This window comes from Salvelinus sp. IW2-2015, linkage group LG32 (assembly GCF_002910315.2).
Source record: "Salvelinus sp. IW2-2015 linkage group LG32, ASM291031v2, whole genome shotgun sequence".
NCBI classification, from domain to species: domain Eukaryota; kingdom Metazoa; phylum Chordata; class Actinopteri; order Salmoniformes; family Salmonidae; genus Salvelinus; species Salvelinus sp. IW2-2015.
The window spans coordinates 26,022,897-26,038,529 of NC_036871.1; the positions used below are offsets into that span (position 1 = coordinate 26,022,897).

General features: G+C 45.7%; 1 protein-coding gene across 1 annotated transcript; it reads left to right on the forward strand.

The window, feature by feature from the left end:
* Window positions 1-3,648: 3,648 nt before the first annotated feature.
* Window positions 3,649-14,875, forward strand: LOC111956369 (insulin-like growth factor-binding protein 3). The gene is made up of 4 exons (XM_023976826.2): window positions 3,649-4,094; window positions 5,455-5,720; window positions 9,805-9,924; window positions 13,144-14,875. Exons 1-4 carry the CDS (start codon window positions 3,725-3,727, stop codon window positions 13,267-13,269), a joined length of 882 nt encoding a protein of 293 aa, XP_023832594.1. The 5' UTR covers window positions 3,649-3,724; the 3' UTR covers window positions 13,270-14,875.
* The last annotated feature ends 758 nt before the right edge of the window (window positions 14,876-15,633 follow it).

Genomic DNA, 15,633 nt, shown 5'->3' on the forward strand with positions numbered 1-15,633 from the left:
CAGATCCCTCTTTGGCGTTCATAGTGGAGGTGGACACGTCCGATGCTGGGATAGGAGCTGTGCTCTCTCAGCGCTTGGGTACGCCACCAAAGCGAAACTATGACGTGGGGGACCGGGAGTTGTTGGCTGTCGTCAAGGCCTTGAAGCGTGGAGACATTAGCTTGAGGGGGCTAGACACCCTGTTCTCATCTGGACTGAACACCGCAATCTGGAGTACATCCGGGCAGCGAGGAGACTGAACCCTCACCAGGTAAGGTGGGCCATGTTTTTCATATGTATCCGAAAGGTGGGCCATGTTTTTCACCCGTTTTGTGTTTACCGTATCCTACAGCCCAGGCTCCCAGAACGTTAAGGCAGACGCATTGTCCCGGCTGTATGACACAGAGGAGCGGCCTATGGATCCCACTCCCATACTCACCCACTCCTGCCTGTTGGCACCGGTAGTGTGGGAGCTGGACACGGACATTAAGCAGGCGTTACGTGCAGAGCCAGCTCCCATCCAGTGTCCCGATGGGCGTCTGTATGTCCCATCTACTGTTCGTGACCGGTTGATCTATTGGGCCCACACGTCACCCTCCTCTGGTCATCCTGGGATCGGTCGGACAGTGCACTGTTTGAGCGGGAGGTACTGGTGGCCTACCTTGGCTAAGGACGTGAGGGTTTATGTTTCCTCCTGCTCGTGTGCGCCCAGTGTAAGGCTCCTAGGCACCTGCCCAGAGGTAAGCTACACCCCTTACCCGTTCCACAGCGGCCTTGGTCGCACCTGTCGGTGCATTTTCTGACTGATCTTCCACTCTCACAGGGTAACACCGTGATCCTGGTCGTTGTGGATCGTTTCTCTAAGTCCTGTCATCAACTCCCTCTGCCCGGTCTCCCTATGGCCTTACAGACTGCGGAGGCTTTGTTTACACACGTCTTCCGGCACTATTGTGTGCCTGAGGATATAGTGTCTGATCGGGGTCCCCAGTTCACGTCTAGGGTCTGGAAGGCGTTCATGGAACGTCTGGGGGTCTCGGTCAGCCTTACTTCAGGGTTTCACCCCGAGAGTAATGGGCAGGTGGAGAGAGTGAACCAGTATGGAGTCTGGTTTCTGCAGTCCTATTGCCAGGACCGACCGGCGGAGTTCGTGCCCTGGGCCGAGATGACACAGAACTCACTTCGCCACTCCTCCACTAACCTCTCTCCCTTCCAGTGCGTAATGGGGTACCAGCCGGTTCTGGCGCCTTGGCATCAGAGTCAGACCGAGGTTCCTGCGGTGGACGACTGGTTCAGGCGCGAGGAGGATACATGGGAAGCTGTCCGTGTTCACCTTCAGCAGGCCGTGAGATGCCAAAAGGAGAACACAGATCGCCATCGCAGTGAGGACCCGGTGTTCGCACAGGGGGACCGGGTCTGGCTCTCGACCCAAAACCTACCCCTCCGCCTGCCCTGCCGGAAGCTGGGTCCGCGGTTTGTGGGCCATTTAAAGTCCTGAGGAGATTGAACAAGGTTTGTTATAGGTTACAGCTTCCACCTGATTACCGTATTAATCCCTCGTTCCATGTGTCTCTCCTCAGGCCGGTGGTGGCTGGCCCGTTCCAGGAGTCTGAGGTGCGGGAGGTTCCTCCGCCCCCTCTGGACATCGGGGGGCCCCGGCGTACTCTGTTCGCTCCATACTGGATTCGAGGCGTCGGGCGAGGGGCCTTCAGTATCTCGTGGAGTGGTAGGGATACGGTCCGGAGGAGAGGTGCTGGGTTCCGGTCAAGGACGTGTTGGACCCTTCAATGCTGCAGGAGTTCCACCGTCTTCGTCCGGATCACCCTGCGCCTCGCTCTCCCGGTCGTCCCTGAGGCCGGTGTTGACGCGCTGTAGGAGCGCGAAGTCATGACTTCTGCCGAAGTTGGTCCCTCTCCTTGTTCGGGCGACGTTCGGCGGTCGAGGTCACCGACCTTCTAGCCATCGCTGATCCACTTTTCATTTTCCATTGGTTTTGTCTGGTCTTCCATCACACCTGGTTACAATTCCATCAATTACATGTTGTGTATTTCACCGTCTGTTCTCCCCCCATGTCCTTGTCCGTAATTGTTTCTTGTAGTGCTTGTGCACGGTATGCTGGTATTACCGGGTTTTGTTTGACCCATTTGTTTGTATTGTTCTGTTGACGGTGGTTTATGGATATTAAATGACACCGTTGTAAATCAGTTTTTGCTCTCCTGCGCCTGACTTCTCTGCCGCCAGTACACACCTCACTACAAGTATTCACAAATAATCTATGTATTTCTGACCTAATCTTCTCAATAATGCTTGGAGTAATGTCAGGTGAAATTCAGTTCCTTGACCTGACACCTATTTGAATGCTTGCGATTTTGATATGGAATGGGGCCACAACAGACACACACAGACTCACACCTGCATGCATGCACGCCCACACACACACACAGACACACTTACACAAACACACATACACACACAAAGTCATTTTTCCTTGAAAAAAGTCAACCAAAGAAAGCTGACTCATTATCAAGTCAAGTAATCCTGTAGCAAACAATGGAATTTGCCATCTATTGGCCTGGTTTGGCCTAAGCACTCAATCAGGAGTAAGGAGATTGTAAGGGGGTTTTGTGAAGGGATCTTTCTCCACATTGATTGATGGAACCTAGTGCTGTGAAAACCAGTGCAAATGCGCACGCGCACACACACATACTGTACATGCACCTGCATGTGCGCACACACACATTTCTGTGTAAAGTGTCCTACCTTTCCCTTTCCCCTAAGCCTCTTACACTGATGTTGATTTGGCCACTTTTTATTTCTCTTTCAGGCACGTGTTCCGTCAATTTCATGGACATAAGGTTTTCTATTCCTGTTAAAACTGGTACTCTGTCAAGTTCACAGAAAATACCCTGACTAAAATCAAGAGCCATCAGAATAACGTCAAAGGTCTTCTTTCTTTTTTTTAATGCTCATCCAATATAAGTCTGTAGAGAAGTCATACAACTAAAATGAAGTTAGTTATTGTGCTGGCATACCCAAAGAGAAAATCCACAACACTCGGTTTCAGAATTAGCCTTACAATGATTTTGAAATAAATAAAGTTCGATCCGATGGATTGTTGCTTATTTGGATAGTTTATTTGATTACTTATTTGCACACCAAAACATATGTTTTATTTATTAATAATCTACTTTTTTCATTGAAACTTCTAAGCAAGCTTTCTCAGAAAATATCAGCGAGGAAGTTAAGCGGCAGGCAATTAGCAGTACAAACAATAACAAAGCCCCTGTTTCGCCAAACAGCGGACGGAGATAGGGTTGGAGAAATATAACCACTCTCAAATTCATAGACAGATCTATGGATCCAAGGACTGACCATTAATGATATCAACATTATAGTTTTAACCATGATTTGAGTCTATATAGTGCTTGTTAACATTTACTTTGTTTACAAACATTGGAATAAAAAAGCGTACATACTGATGGGGTTGAACTAAGCTCATGAGGCATTTAAAAGTTATAGTATTGGGTACATATTAATGTATGTACAAACATGTATGTAGCATCTGCTGATTCCCCCTTTAAAGCAATCCCACACACAGGCAACTCATTTGAGGGGGTGTGACATTGCAGTGGATGGCTCTATATATTGAGACGTTTTGTCTAAAGTGGCTTCATGTGAATTAGGTACGCATCAACTGCAGAGTTAAATTTAGGACAATACGCACCACGACCTACCCGAAATCATTACAATGGAGACCTGTTATAGCACACTTTGGATGACAGTTGTTCTGGCATTGATTACGCGGAGATCAGCCGCGGTAGGGCCGGTTATCCGGTGTGAACCTTGTGATGCTGGAGCCCGGCTCCTCTGCAAGCCGTTGCCCAAGGACTGCACCGAGAGAGTTCGCGAAACTGGCTGCGGGTGCTGCATGACTTGCGCGCTGGCATTTGGACAGCCGTGCGGGGTGTACACGGGGAGATGTGGCTCCGGGATGACATGCCAGCAGCAGCCCGGAGAGACGAAACCTCTCCAAGCTCTGCTGGAGGGACGAGGACAGTGTGCGATTGCGACCATTAAAAGATCCACCGCCGCTTTACCAGCCGTCAATGAGATACAAGGTAAATGCCAAGATGATGACGCAGTTTGGAAAGGTTTTTACGCATGGTTTACCAACTGATTATTATATTGTTATAATTATTATATTGTTATAATAATGTCGCCTGTAAAAATACATATAACTTTGCTTGTCATCAAACATCTGGATGCAAGGTAGCCTAAAGTATAATTTATCACCTTGAGTTATCCGGTTAGATGAAGCCAGCCTGTGCGTAATATATCCAATATTGACACAATTGGATGGACACAATTATACTGTCTGTTTTTATTATGGTGAATTCCACAGCAAGAATGGTGTCTTTTGCGAATTTAATTATTGATAGAATGGTTTTAACTCATGATCTGGTTGATATCGGTGTTTGACCTTGTAATTTTGCTGTATTCCTCTCTATGATTCTTTCATCAATTTTCTAACTGGGACTATGTGATACAACTGGGACTGTGTGATACAACTAGGACTGTGTGATACAACTGGGACTATGTGATACAACTAGGACTGTGTGATACAACTGGGACTATGTGATACAACTGGGACTGTGTGATACAACTGGGACTGTGTGATACAACTGGGACTGTGTGATACAACTGGGACTGTGTGATACAACTGGGACCTTGTGATACAACTAGGACTGTGTTGATACAACTGGGGAACATGTGTGATACAACTGGGACTGTGTGATACAACTGAGGACTTGTGTGATACAACTGGGACTGTGTGATACAACTGGGACTGTGTGATACAACTGGGGATGGTGTGATACAACTGGGACTGTGTGGATAACAACTGGGACTGTGTGATACAACTGGGACTGTGTGATACAACTGGGACTGTGTTGATACAACTGGGACTGTGTGATACAACTAGGACTGTGTGGATACAACTGGGGACTGTGTGATACAACTGGGACTGTGTGATACAACTGGGACTGTGTGATACAACTGGGACTGTGTGATACAACTAGGACTGTGTGATACAAGGGTTTCATGAAGATTATTGATGGAATGAGTCTGGAATTATTTGACAGATGTCAATATTTATTTCAAACTATACTGTGGTTTACAATTGTAAATCAAAACCAATTTACATTTTGTAATTTTGTAATGTTAAATGTCATCTGATCTCTCTACCCGCCTCTCTTCATCAGTAATTAATGTGAAACTATTATTAGCTTGGATGAACTTCAAGGGAATGACAAAAAAACACCTGAACCAGCACATATAGACCATTCACATGATTCACGTGATCCAAACATACACCCATTAGTATTATTATACTAAATATTATACTTATATTGTATAATACTTAAAATAATTATGTAATTTTGGGAATGAAAATAATTCCCCCAAAATAATTTTTGGCAGAGAATGTGGGTGGTACTCAGGAGGAGGAGCAAAACACCACCGCCCCAGTGATCCAAGCCCCCCAAGCCCTTTTCAGCACCAACAGACCTCCTGTAGGCCCCCCCAGACTCCCCCACCACCCCTCTCTCCTCCACCCTGTCAAGGCAGTGGTCATCCACAGGGAGCAGCTGAAGAGGGCCCGGAGCTACAAAATGGAGGAACTCCCTGGAGCTCACAGCACAGACCAACAGAACTTCTCCCTGGAATCCAAGCAGGAGCCAGAGTATGTGAGTACCAGGTCCACTGTTTTCCTTTCTCTAGGAACAGTCTTTCAGAAAATGTTCTCCTCTTCCTCCTTCTTCGCTCTGTGTTTTGGTGTTTTTCTCCTCCCTTCTCCTCCTCTCTCCCTCTTTCCTCCCCTTTTTCTCTGTGTTTTGGTGTTTTTCTCCRTCCGTCTGCGGGTGATGAAATGTTCTGGGTATGGGTACTGACGGCTGGCGGTGGCGTGGCGGCGGGAGATTGGCATGGCGGTGATTGGGTACAGTAGCTCTGCCTCTGTGTGTAAACTGTTGTTTCGCAGAAAGGCGTCCGCATGCCTCCTGGGGGAACGGAGGGGAGCGGTGGCGGTCTGGAGGGAAGGGAGTCTCAGAGCAAGTTGATGATGGATTGGCCCTTTGCGTGTGCCTGTTTGGACTCGCCCTCCTCCCTCCTCTTTCAATTTTTTATCCTGTCTTTGGCCCGGTGGCAGAGAAACGAGTGCAGCACAAGGAATTAATTCTGCCTTGATTTGCTTTGATCAGAGACTGGAGCTGGACTTGAGGATAAGGCCTGTCGGCTCCTTTCTAAGACCTCTTTGAATGGACCTTATCCCCTGGCCTATCCCTTTGTGTAAAGTGTTAGCTAGTTTCTAAGCAGCTTTCAGCAAAGTGTAAGGCCTCACAAGGTGAATTAATTTCCTATTAGTTGCCTTTCTTCTTATCCCTAGTACCAACATTGTTTGGGTACTACTGAAGGGTAGTGCATAGTGCGTTAGGCTCCAGATGGAGCTTGGTGTAGCCTAATGCTAATGACAGCATCCCTGTCTAAGTCAAATCAAATCAAATTGTATTAGTCACATACAACAGGTGTAGACCTTACAGTGAAATGCTTATTTACGAGCCCCTAACTAACAATGCAGTTTAAAAAAATACGGACAAGAATAAGAAATAAAAGTAACTTATTAAAGTTAAATTAAAGAGCAGCAGTAAAAAAACAATAGCGAGACTATATACAGGGGGGTACCGGTACAGAGTCAATATCTGGGGGCACCGGTTAGTTGAGGTAATATGTACATGTAGGTAGAGTTATTAAAGTGACGATGCATAGATGATAACAACAGGGGGTGGCAATGCAGATAGTCTAGGTAGCCATTTGATTAGATGTTCAGGAGTCTTATGGCTTGGGGGTAGAAGCTGTTTAGAAGCCTCTTGGACCTAGACTTGGCGCTCCTGTACCGCTTGCTGTGTGGTAGCAGAGAGAACAGTCTATGACTAGGGTGGCTGGAGTCTTTGACAATTTTTAGGGCCTTCCTCTGATACCGCCTGGTATAGAGGTCATGGATGGCAGGAAGCTTGGCCCAGTGATACACTGGGCCGTTCGCACTATCCTCTGTAGTGCCTTGCGGTCGGAGGCTGAGCAGTTGCCATACCAGGCAGTGATGCAACCAGTCAGGATGCTCTCGATGGTGCAGCTGTAGAACCTTTTGAGGATCTGAGGAACCATGCCAAATCTTTTCAGTCTCCTGAGGGGGAATAGGTTTTGTCGTGCCCTCTTCACGACTGTCTTGGTGTGCTTGGACCATGTTAGTTTGTTGGTGATGTGGACACCAAGGAACTTGAAGCTCTCAACCTGCTCCACTGCAGCCCCGTCGACGAGAATGGGGGCATGCTCGGCCCTCTTTTTCCTGTAGTCCACAATCATCTCCTTTGTCTTAATCACGTTGAGGGAGAGGTTGTCCTGGCACCACATGGCCAGGTCTCTGACATCCTCCCTATAGGCTGTCTCGTCGTTGTCGGTGATCAGGCCTACCACTGTTAAGTCATCGGCAAACTTAAGGATGGTGTTGGAGTCTTGCCTGGCCGTGCAGTCATAAGTGAACAGGGTGTACAGGAGGGGACTGAGCATGCACCCCTGAGGGGCCCCTGTGTTGAGGATCAGCATGGCGGATGTGTTGTTACTGTACCTACCCTTACCACCTGGGGGCGGCCCGTCTGGAAGTCCAGGATTCAGTTGCAGAGGGAGGTGTTTAATCCCAGGGTCCTTAGCTTATTGATGAGCTTTGAGGACACTATGGTGTTGAACGCTGAGCTGTAGTCAATGAATAGCATTCTCACATAGATGTTCCTTGCATCATCTGTTGTGGCGGTATGCAAATTGGAGTGGGTCTAGGGTTTCTGGGATAATGGTGTTGATGTGAGCCATGACCTGCCTTTCAAAGCACTTCATGGCTACAGACGAGAGTGTTACAGGTCGGTAGTCATTTAGGCAGGTTACCTTAGTGTTCTTGGGCACAGACTCGGACAGGGAAAGGTTGAAAACACGTCCTGGTAATCCGTCTGGTCCTGCGGCCTTGTGAATGTTAAACTGTTTAATAATTAAAGGTCTTACTCACATCGGCTGCGGAGAACGGGATCACACAGTCTTCCAAATAGCTAGTGCTCTCATGCATGTTTCAGTGCATGAGAGCACCAGCATAGAAGTAGTTTAGCTCGTCTGGTAGGCTTGTGTCACTGGGCAGCTCTCGGCTATGCTTCCCTTTGTAGTCTGTAATGGTTTGCAAGCCCTGCCACATCCGACGAGCGTCAGAGCCGGTGTAGTACGATTTGTTCTTAGTCCTGTATTGACGCTTTGCCTGTTTAATGGTTCGTCGGAGGGCATAGCGGGATTTCTTATAAGCTTCCGGGTTAGAGTCCCGCTCTTTGAAAGCGGCAGCTCTTGCCTTTAGGTCAGTGCGGATGTTGCCTGTAATCCATGGCTTCTGGTTGGGGTATGTACATACGGTCACTGTGGGGACGTCGTCATTGATGCACTTATTGAAGAAGCCAATGACTAATGTGGTGTACTCCTCAATGCCATCGGAGGAATCCCGGAACATATTCCAGTCTGTGCTAGCAAAACAGTCCTGTAGCTTAGCATCTGCTTCATCTGACCACTTTTTTATTGATCTAGTCACTGGTGCTTCCTGCTTTAATTTGTACTTGTAAGCAGGAATCAGGAGGATAGAATTATGGTCAGATTTGCCAAATGGAGGGCGAGGGAGAGCTTTGTATGCTTCTCTGTGTGTGGAGTAAAGGGGGTCAAGAGTGTTCTTTCTCTTTGGTTGCACGTTTAACATGCTGATAGAAATTTGAATTAAGTTTCCCTGCATTAAAGTCCCTGGCTACTAGGAGCACCGCCTCTGGGTGAGCGTTTTCTTGTTTGCTTATGGCGGAAAACAGCTCATTCAATGCTGTCTTAGTGCCAGCCTCAATCTGTGGTGGTATGTAAACAGCTACGAAAAATACAGATAAAAACTGTCTAGGTAGATAGTGTGGTCTACAGCTTATCATGAAATACTCTACCTCAGGCGAGCAATAGCTCGAGACTTAGATATTGTGCATCAGCTGTTATTTACAAAAATACAATCTGCCGCCCCTTTTCTTACCAGACGCTGCTGTTCTATCCTGCCGGTATAGCGTATAACCAGCAGGCTGTATGCTGATAGTGTCGTCGTTCAGCCACGACTCTGTGAAGCATAAGATATTACAGTTTTGAATGTCTCGTTGGTAGTTTAATCTTCCGCGTAGGTCATCGATTTTATTCTCCAAAGATTGCACGTTTGATAGCAGAATGGAAGGAAGTGGGGGTTTATTCGATCGCCTACGAAATCTCCCTCTGGCCCCTTTTTCTTCACGCAAATCACGGGGATCTGGGCCTGTTCTGAGAAAGCAGTATATCGTTCGCGTTCGGCTCGTCAGACTCGTTAAAGGAAAAAAGGATTCTGCCAGTCCGTGGTGAGTRATCTCAGTCCTGATGTCCAGAAGTTATTTTCGGTCATAAGAGACGGTAGCGGCAACATTATGTACAAAGTAAGTTCAAAAATAAGTTACAAACAATGCAAATAAACTAACAAAATAACACAATCAGTTGGGGACACGTAAAACGTCAGCCTTCTTCTCCGGCGCCATTGTTCCTAGAGATTGAATTACACTGTACCAAGTAAGCACACTTTTGTGGCTTCTGTTAGTTTCACTGTTCGAATAGGATAAATACATTATTTGAGCTGTAGGTAATAGACAGAGTGCTTTGGATTGGAAGAAGTAATATGGGTCATTATAGTCTGTGTGTGTTTAGGGTCCCTGTCTTAGAGAGATGGAGAGTGTCCTCAAAGGACTGAAGATCACAGACATCCTCAACCCCAGAGGCTTCCACATCCCAAACTGTGACAATAAGGGCTTCTACAAAAAAAAACAGGTAAGGAAATCCTACAAACACACCGTAGGGATAAAGATGTCATTTTATGAGTCAGTCCCCCACGCTCCTTGGCATTACCCGAATGTGTCAAAGCCATGCTTCCACCAAGGAATACAAGCCCAGATACCAGACCCACCTATTTGAACAGTGTTATAGAGGCCAGGAAAGTCACCCCCATTTGAACATTGTAACTACCATCATCTTCCCACTTACCCTTTCTTCATCAATGAAGATTGTAATGTCAGTGGCTCATCATGCATACTAGATTCATATCTGGAGCAGATCCATTCCTCCAGATCTGCTTCACTAGTTATTAGAGCCTCATCACTTCTCAGCCACACCATTTGGGGTTGGCTCTGTAGACATGGAACCACAGACCCCAGCAAGCACCCAGCGAGGCTCAAACGGCGGCCATTTAACGTGAACCCTCCCAGGGAGACAGACGTCAAGGTGGCCGCCGGCACCCGCTGCTCGCTCCCCATAATTGCCAGACTTTTGAAAAAGCAGTGCCGAAAATAGAATCTTCAGCCATTTCAAACATTTGCGTGGTCCTGGTCCGCCCACAATAGGTTTATAATAGATGAGTGTCCCTGACGTGTTCATATGGAGGCACTTAGTCCACCAGCGCCATCACGGCACCCACCAAAAACAAAGCAACATTTCTATTACATGCCACAGCACTGAGTCTCCTGCCTAATGGCCGTGCCTCTGTTTGACCTGCAATCATCTCATAACCAGCTATACCAAAACGCCAGGCTCATTGTCTTTGTTTATATAAAATGTACGTTTGTCTCTCCTCCGGGATGGCAGGCAGGGAGGGAACGGCACACATTAATGTCTGGGAGTTTACTTCAGCGGTTCCCATGAGTCTCAGACCCAACATGTCTTATTAACTATACATTTATACATAGTTTGGAGGATGAAGTAAAGCATTTGGAGTTAGATGGTGGAAATGGTAAAGCGATTATGCATGAGAGGTGCATTTAAAAGAGCTTTTAATGCAACCTTTAAATGCATTTTTCTAGGTTTTGTCTTCTTTTTATTACTTTTATTAGATTCCCAAGCTACCATTTAGTGGAGTCATTCTTTGACTCCAACGTTCCAACTTTTTAATTACTATTTCCTGAAAATGTGACCTAACCTCTCAGCATGTGTACTTTAATAAAATTATACTACTTGATTGGTCATATAGATGAAATGATAATAAAACATAATTTGTTCGTAGAAGGGAAATAACATGCTAATGGGTGCCAATATTAGAGAGTTAAGATACAGTAGACACGATAGTCATATTTTGACTGGACAGTCCAATACATAAACTCTACTGTACCACATCGCTCTTACAGGGTTGAGCCTATCCTATGGTCTCTGGGGTCAGATACCTAGATACATGTAATATCAAGCAGAGAAAGGACTGACTTCCATTCTGATGAACTCTTTTAGAGAGCGACGCCATTTGTTAGCCTTCCTTTGCCCTTCAAATTAATGCCTGCATGTTTTACTGGAGAGGACTCTGACCTTTAGTCAAATTGGCAGTAAAATAACAGCCCTTGGGTTGCTCCGGAGACTATGTAAGTCATTTGTAGTACCCATAATTTGGAGCTTTGGGGTATAATCAGCAACAGATGATTTGTACTGGCCACCGGCTCACTGAAAATAGATATTGGTCTCAGTTGTTCACAAACGGCCTAAGCAAAATATTTGACCAGTTTTTTTTTACTTAAAGCTCTCTATAATGTGTGTGGAAACGGAGTAGACGAAAAGCAGCTGAATGAATACCACAGCATGTTTCCCATGGCCAAGTCTCCTACAGGTCCTCAGCACAAAATGGACGTTAATTCCTTAACCATTTCATCCAATTCCTCAAGTCATTTTAGTCCATTGTGCTAGCTGACTATTGGTATTATGTACAGTCAAAGCCTAAATCTTTTTCTCTATTGCTTTCCTTCCATGTAGTATCTCTCTCTTTCCTCCTCTGTAACATTCTCTCTCTCTCCCTCTCTCATATAACCCCTCTTCTGTAACTCTCCTCTCTCATGACTCTCCCTCTCTCTCTGAACTGTTCACTGTTAATCTTCTCTCTCTTGTAAACCAGCACTCTCTGAACCTCTCCTCTCTCTCTGTAACCCTCTCTCGCTGTAACTCTCTCTCTCCCCCTCGCTCTCTGTAACTCTCTCTCTGTGTCACTCTCCCTTACTCTCTGTAACTTTCTCTCTGTAAAACTCTCTCTGTAACTCTCTCTCTCTCTCTCTCTGTAACTCTCTCCCTCTCTCTCTGTAACTTCTCTCTGTAACGTTTCTCTCTCTCCTGCTAACTCTCGCTGTAACTATCTCCCTCTCTCTCTGTAACTCTCTCTCTTAACTCTCTCTCCCTCTGTAACTATTGCTGTAACTCCTCTCTCTCTTTAACTCTCTCCTCTCTCTGTAACCTCTCTGTATACTCATCTTGCTGTAACTCTCTCTCTCTCTCTGTAACTCTCTCCCTCTCTCTGTAACTCTGTTGCTGTTACTCTCTCTCTCTGTTACTCTCTCTCTCTCTGTAACTCTCTCCCTTTGTTACTCTTCTCTGTAACCCTCTCTCTCTCTGTAACTCTCTCCCTTTGTTACTCTCTCTCTAACTCTCTCTCTCTCTGTAACTCTCTCCTGTACTTTCTCTCTGTAACTCTCTCTCTCTCTCTGTAACTCTCTCTCTCTGTACACTCTCTCTCTTAACACTCTCTCTTAACTCTCTCCCTCTCTCTCTGTAACTCTTCTCCCTCTCTCTGTAACTCTCTCCCTCTCTTTGTAACTATCTCTCTGTAACTATCTTGCTGTAACTCTCTCCCTCTCTGTGTAGCTCTCTCTCTCTAACTCTCTCACTGTACCTCAACTCTCTCTCTCTCTTCTCTCGCTTCTTCTCTCTCTCTCTGTAACTCTCTCTACCTCTTACTCTCTCTCTCTGTAATCTCTCTCTCTCATCTCTCTCTCTCTCTCTCTGTAACTCTCTCTCTAACTCTTCACTGTAACTCTCTCCCTCTCTCTGTAACTATTTCTCGCTCTCACCCTCTCTCTATAACTATCTTGCTGTAACTCTCTCTCTCTCTGTAACTCTCTCTCTCTGTAATTCTCTCTCTGTAACTCTCTCCCCCTCTCTCTGTAACTCTTTCTTGCTCTCTCCCTCGCTCTCTGTAACTCTCTCTGTTTCTCTCTCTCCCTTTCTCTCTCTCCCTCACACACACAGTGCCGTCCATCCAAGGGCAGAAAGCGAGGGTTTTGCTGGTGTGTCGACAAGTATGGGCAGCCATTGCCAAGTTTCAACGGGAAGGAGAGAGGAGACACCCAGTGCTACAACTCTGAGAGCCAATAAGACCTGAGCAGCAAGAAGGAACCAGAGAGAGAGAGAGAGAGAGGTGGAGAGAAAGAAAAGGGAGCCATGAACACACAGAAAAACTATGAGGATATCGGGATCCAAAAGGGTCCAAAATGGCTGGGCCTGGACGTGTTGGCTGGCATTGATGATACTTCGCTAACAGGACCGTGTGGAAGGCAGGGCAGGAGGAGTGGCTTGAGAAGAGGACTCATCCAATCACRCTCCTTGTGTCCAACACACACCCTCCAATGCTATGTGTTGCTCCTATGCACTGTAAGCAGTGTGTGGATGGATTCTCCATAGACAGAGGCCAGTACTTCTAAGAAGGACAAATTAGATAATTAATTCCATTGCAGAGGGCTAGCCTTGATGATTACAGACTTGATGACAGAGACTCATATACAGTAATTCTGTATGTTTGATATGTTACTGTGTGTGTGTGTGTGCGTGTGCGTGTGTGTGTGTGTGTGTAAAATACAAGTGTGTCTATCTGTGTAACCGCTGGTGTGTGACCACCCTGTGGCACAGTACAGTACAATGTCATAAAACGCCTTCCCACTTTGTGCCAGAGGATACATACATCAGCTTTTAGTCCAACCTGTATCTCACTGCAGCATCACTGCCCTTTTCTCAGGACCCTTTAAGGGAGTTGACTATAAAGCTGGATATTGTTCTCATCTTCCYTATGAAACTTATATACATCTTCATGTAAGTACATTCCCTATACTTCCACCAGTGGAACATACAGTGCATTCGGAAAAATGTTCAGACCACTTGACTTTTTCCACATTTTGTTACGTTACAGTCTAATTCTAAAATTGATTAAATCGTTTTTTTCCCGTCATCAATCTACACACAATACCCCATAATGATAAAGCAAAAACAGKTTTTTGGACATTTTTGCTAATTTATTAAAAGTAAAAAACTGAAATATGACACTTACGTAAGTATTCAGACCCTTCAATCAGTACTTTGTTGAAGCACCTTTGGCAGCGATTACAGCCTCGAGTCTTCTTGGGTATGACGCTACAAGCTTGGCACACCTGTATTTGGAGAGTTTCTCCCATTCTTCTTTCCAGATCCTCTCGAGCTCTGTCAGGTTGGATGGGGAGTGTCGCTGCACAGCAATTTTCAGGTCTCTCCAGAGATGTTCAATCGGGTTCAAGTCCGGGCTCTGGGTGGGCCACTCAAGGACATTCAGTGACTTATCCCGAAGCCACTCCTGCATTGTCTTGGCTGTTCTTAGGGTCATTGTCCTGTTGGAAGGTGAACCTTCGCCCCAGTCTGAGGTCCTGAACACTCTGGAGCAGGTTCTCATCAAGGACCGCTCTGTACTTTGCTCCGTTTATCTTTCCCTCAATCCTGACTAGTCTCTCCCAGTCCCTGACGCTGAAAAACATCCCCACAACATGATGCTGCCACCACCATTCTTCACCGTAGAGATGGTGCCAGTTTTCCTCCAGACGTGACACTTGGCACGTTTTTCTGTTTTCAGAGATTCCTTTTCACCATTTAGTTGTGCCTTGGTTAAAGGTCAATATTCTGTATGCTTGTATCAAAAAAAGTGTATTTTTAACAAATAAATGCAGTAAAGTTGACACCAGCTTCCATTGCTATGTGATTTACTTTTGTAAGTGTGTTGTCTGAATATGCTTAAGATTTCTAAATGTCCATGATCCTTATTGATGATGCTGAGATTCTGAATACTTTTTGTTCACAATTATAACTTGATATCCCTCATAACTATTGCCACTAGAGGTTTTGTTGAGGCTTGCTGCAGAAGTAACCCTGCATGTTGCTAGCTCTGGAAATGTTTTAAATTCCCACCAGGGTTGTGTCCAAAATGGTACCCTGTTCCCTATGTAGTGCACTACTTTTGACCAGGTCTATAGTAGCGCACTACAGGGAATAGGGTACCATTCTAGACTTTACCCAGGAGTCTTTTCTCATAATTTGTTGAGAACCAAGTGTTCCCACAACCTCTGGGTTAAAACCAGGGGATATACAAGAACCTCTGTTAAACGTTTCCTCACAGATAAATACTTCATTTAATGAAGTTACTGGTGTCTTCATTCAACTCTCCAAACTTGCCGCGTCCTAATATGCCCTATGCTACAGAAACATGCTCTAAACACAAAGATTGAGGTTAACGTGTTTATTGAAAGCACAAAATTACAACAGAGTAACTAACATAGGCTATACATGATTTGTAACAAACCAAACAAAAAGTAATAGCAGCATCTCTCATAACATATTTCTGACTTGCTGTCAGGAATAGTTTGACATAATAAATACAGACATTTCATCAAACAAAAGAGAACTTCCTTTCAGACAAATAAAACAATGACCTCACATGAGGAG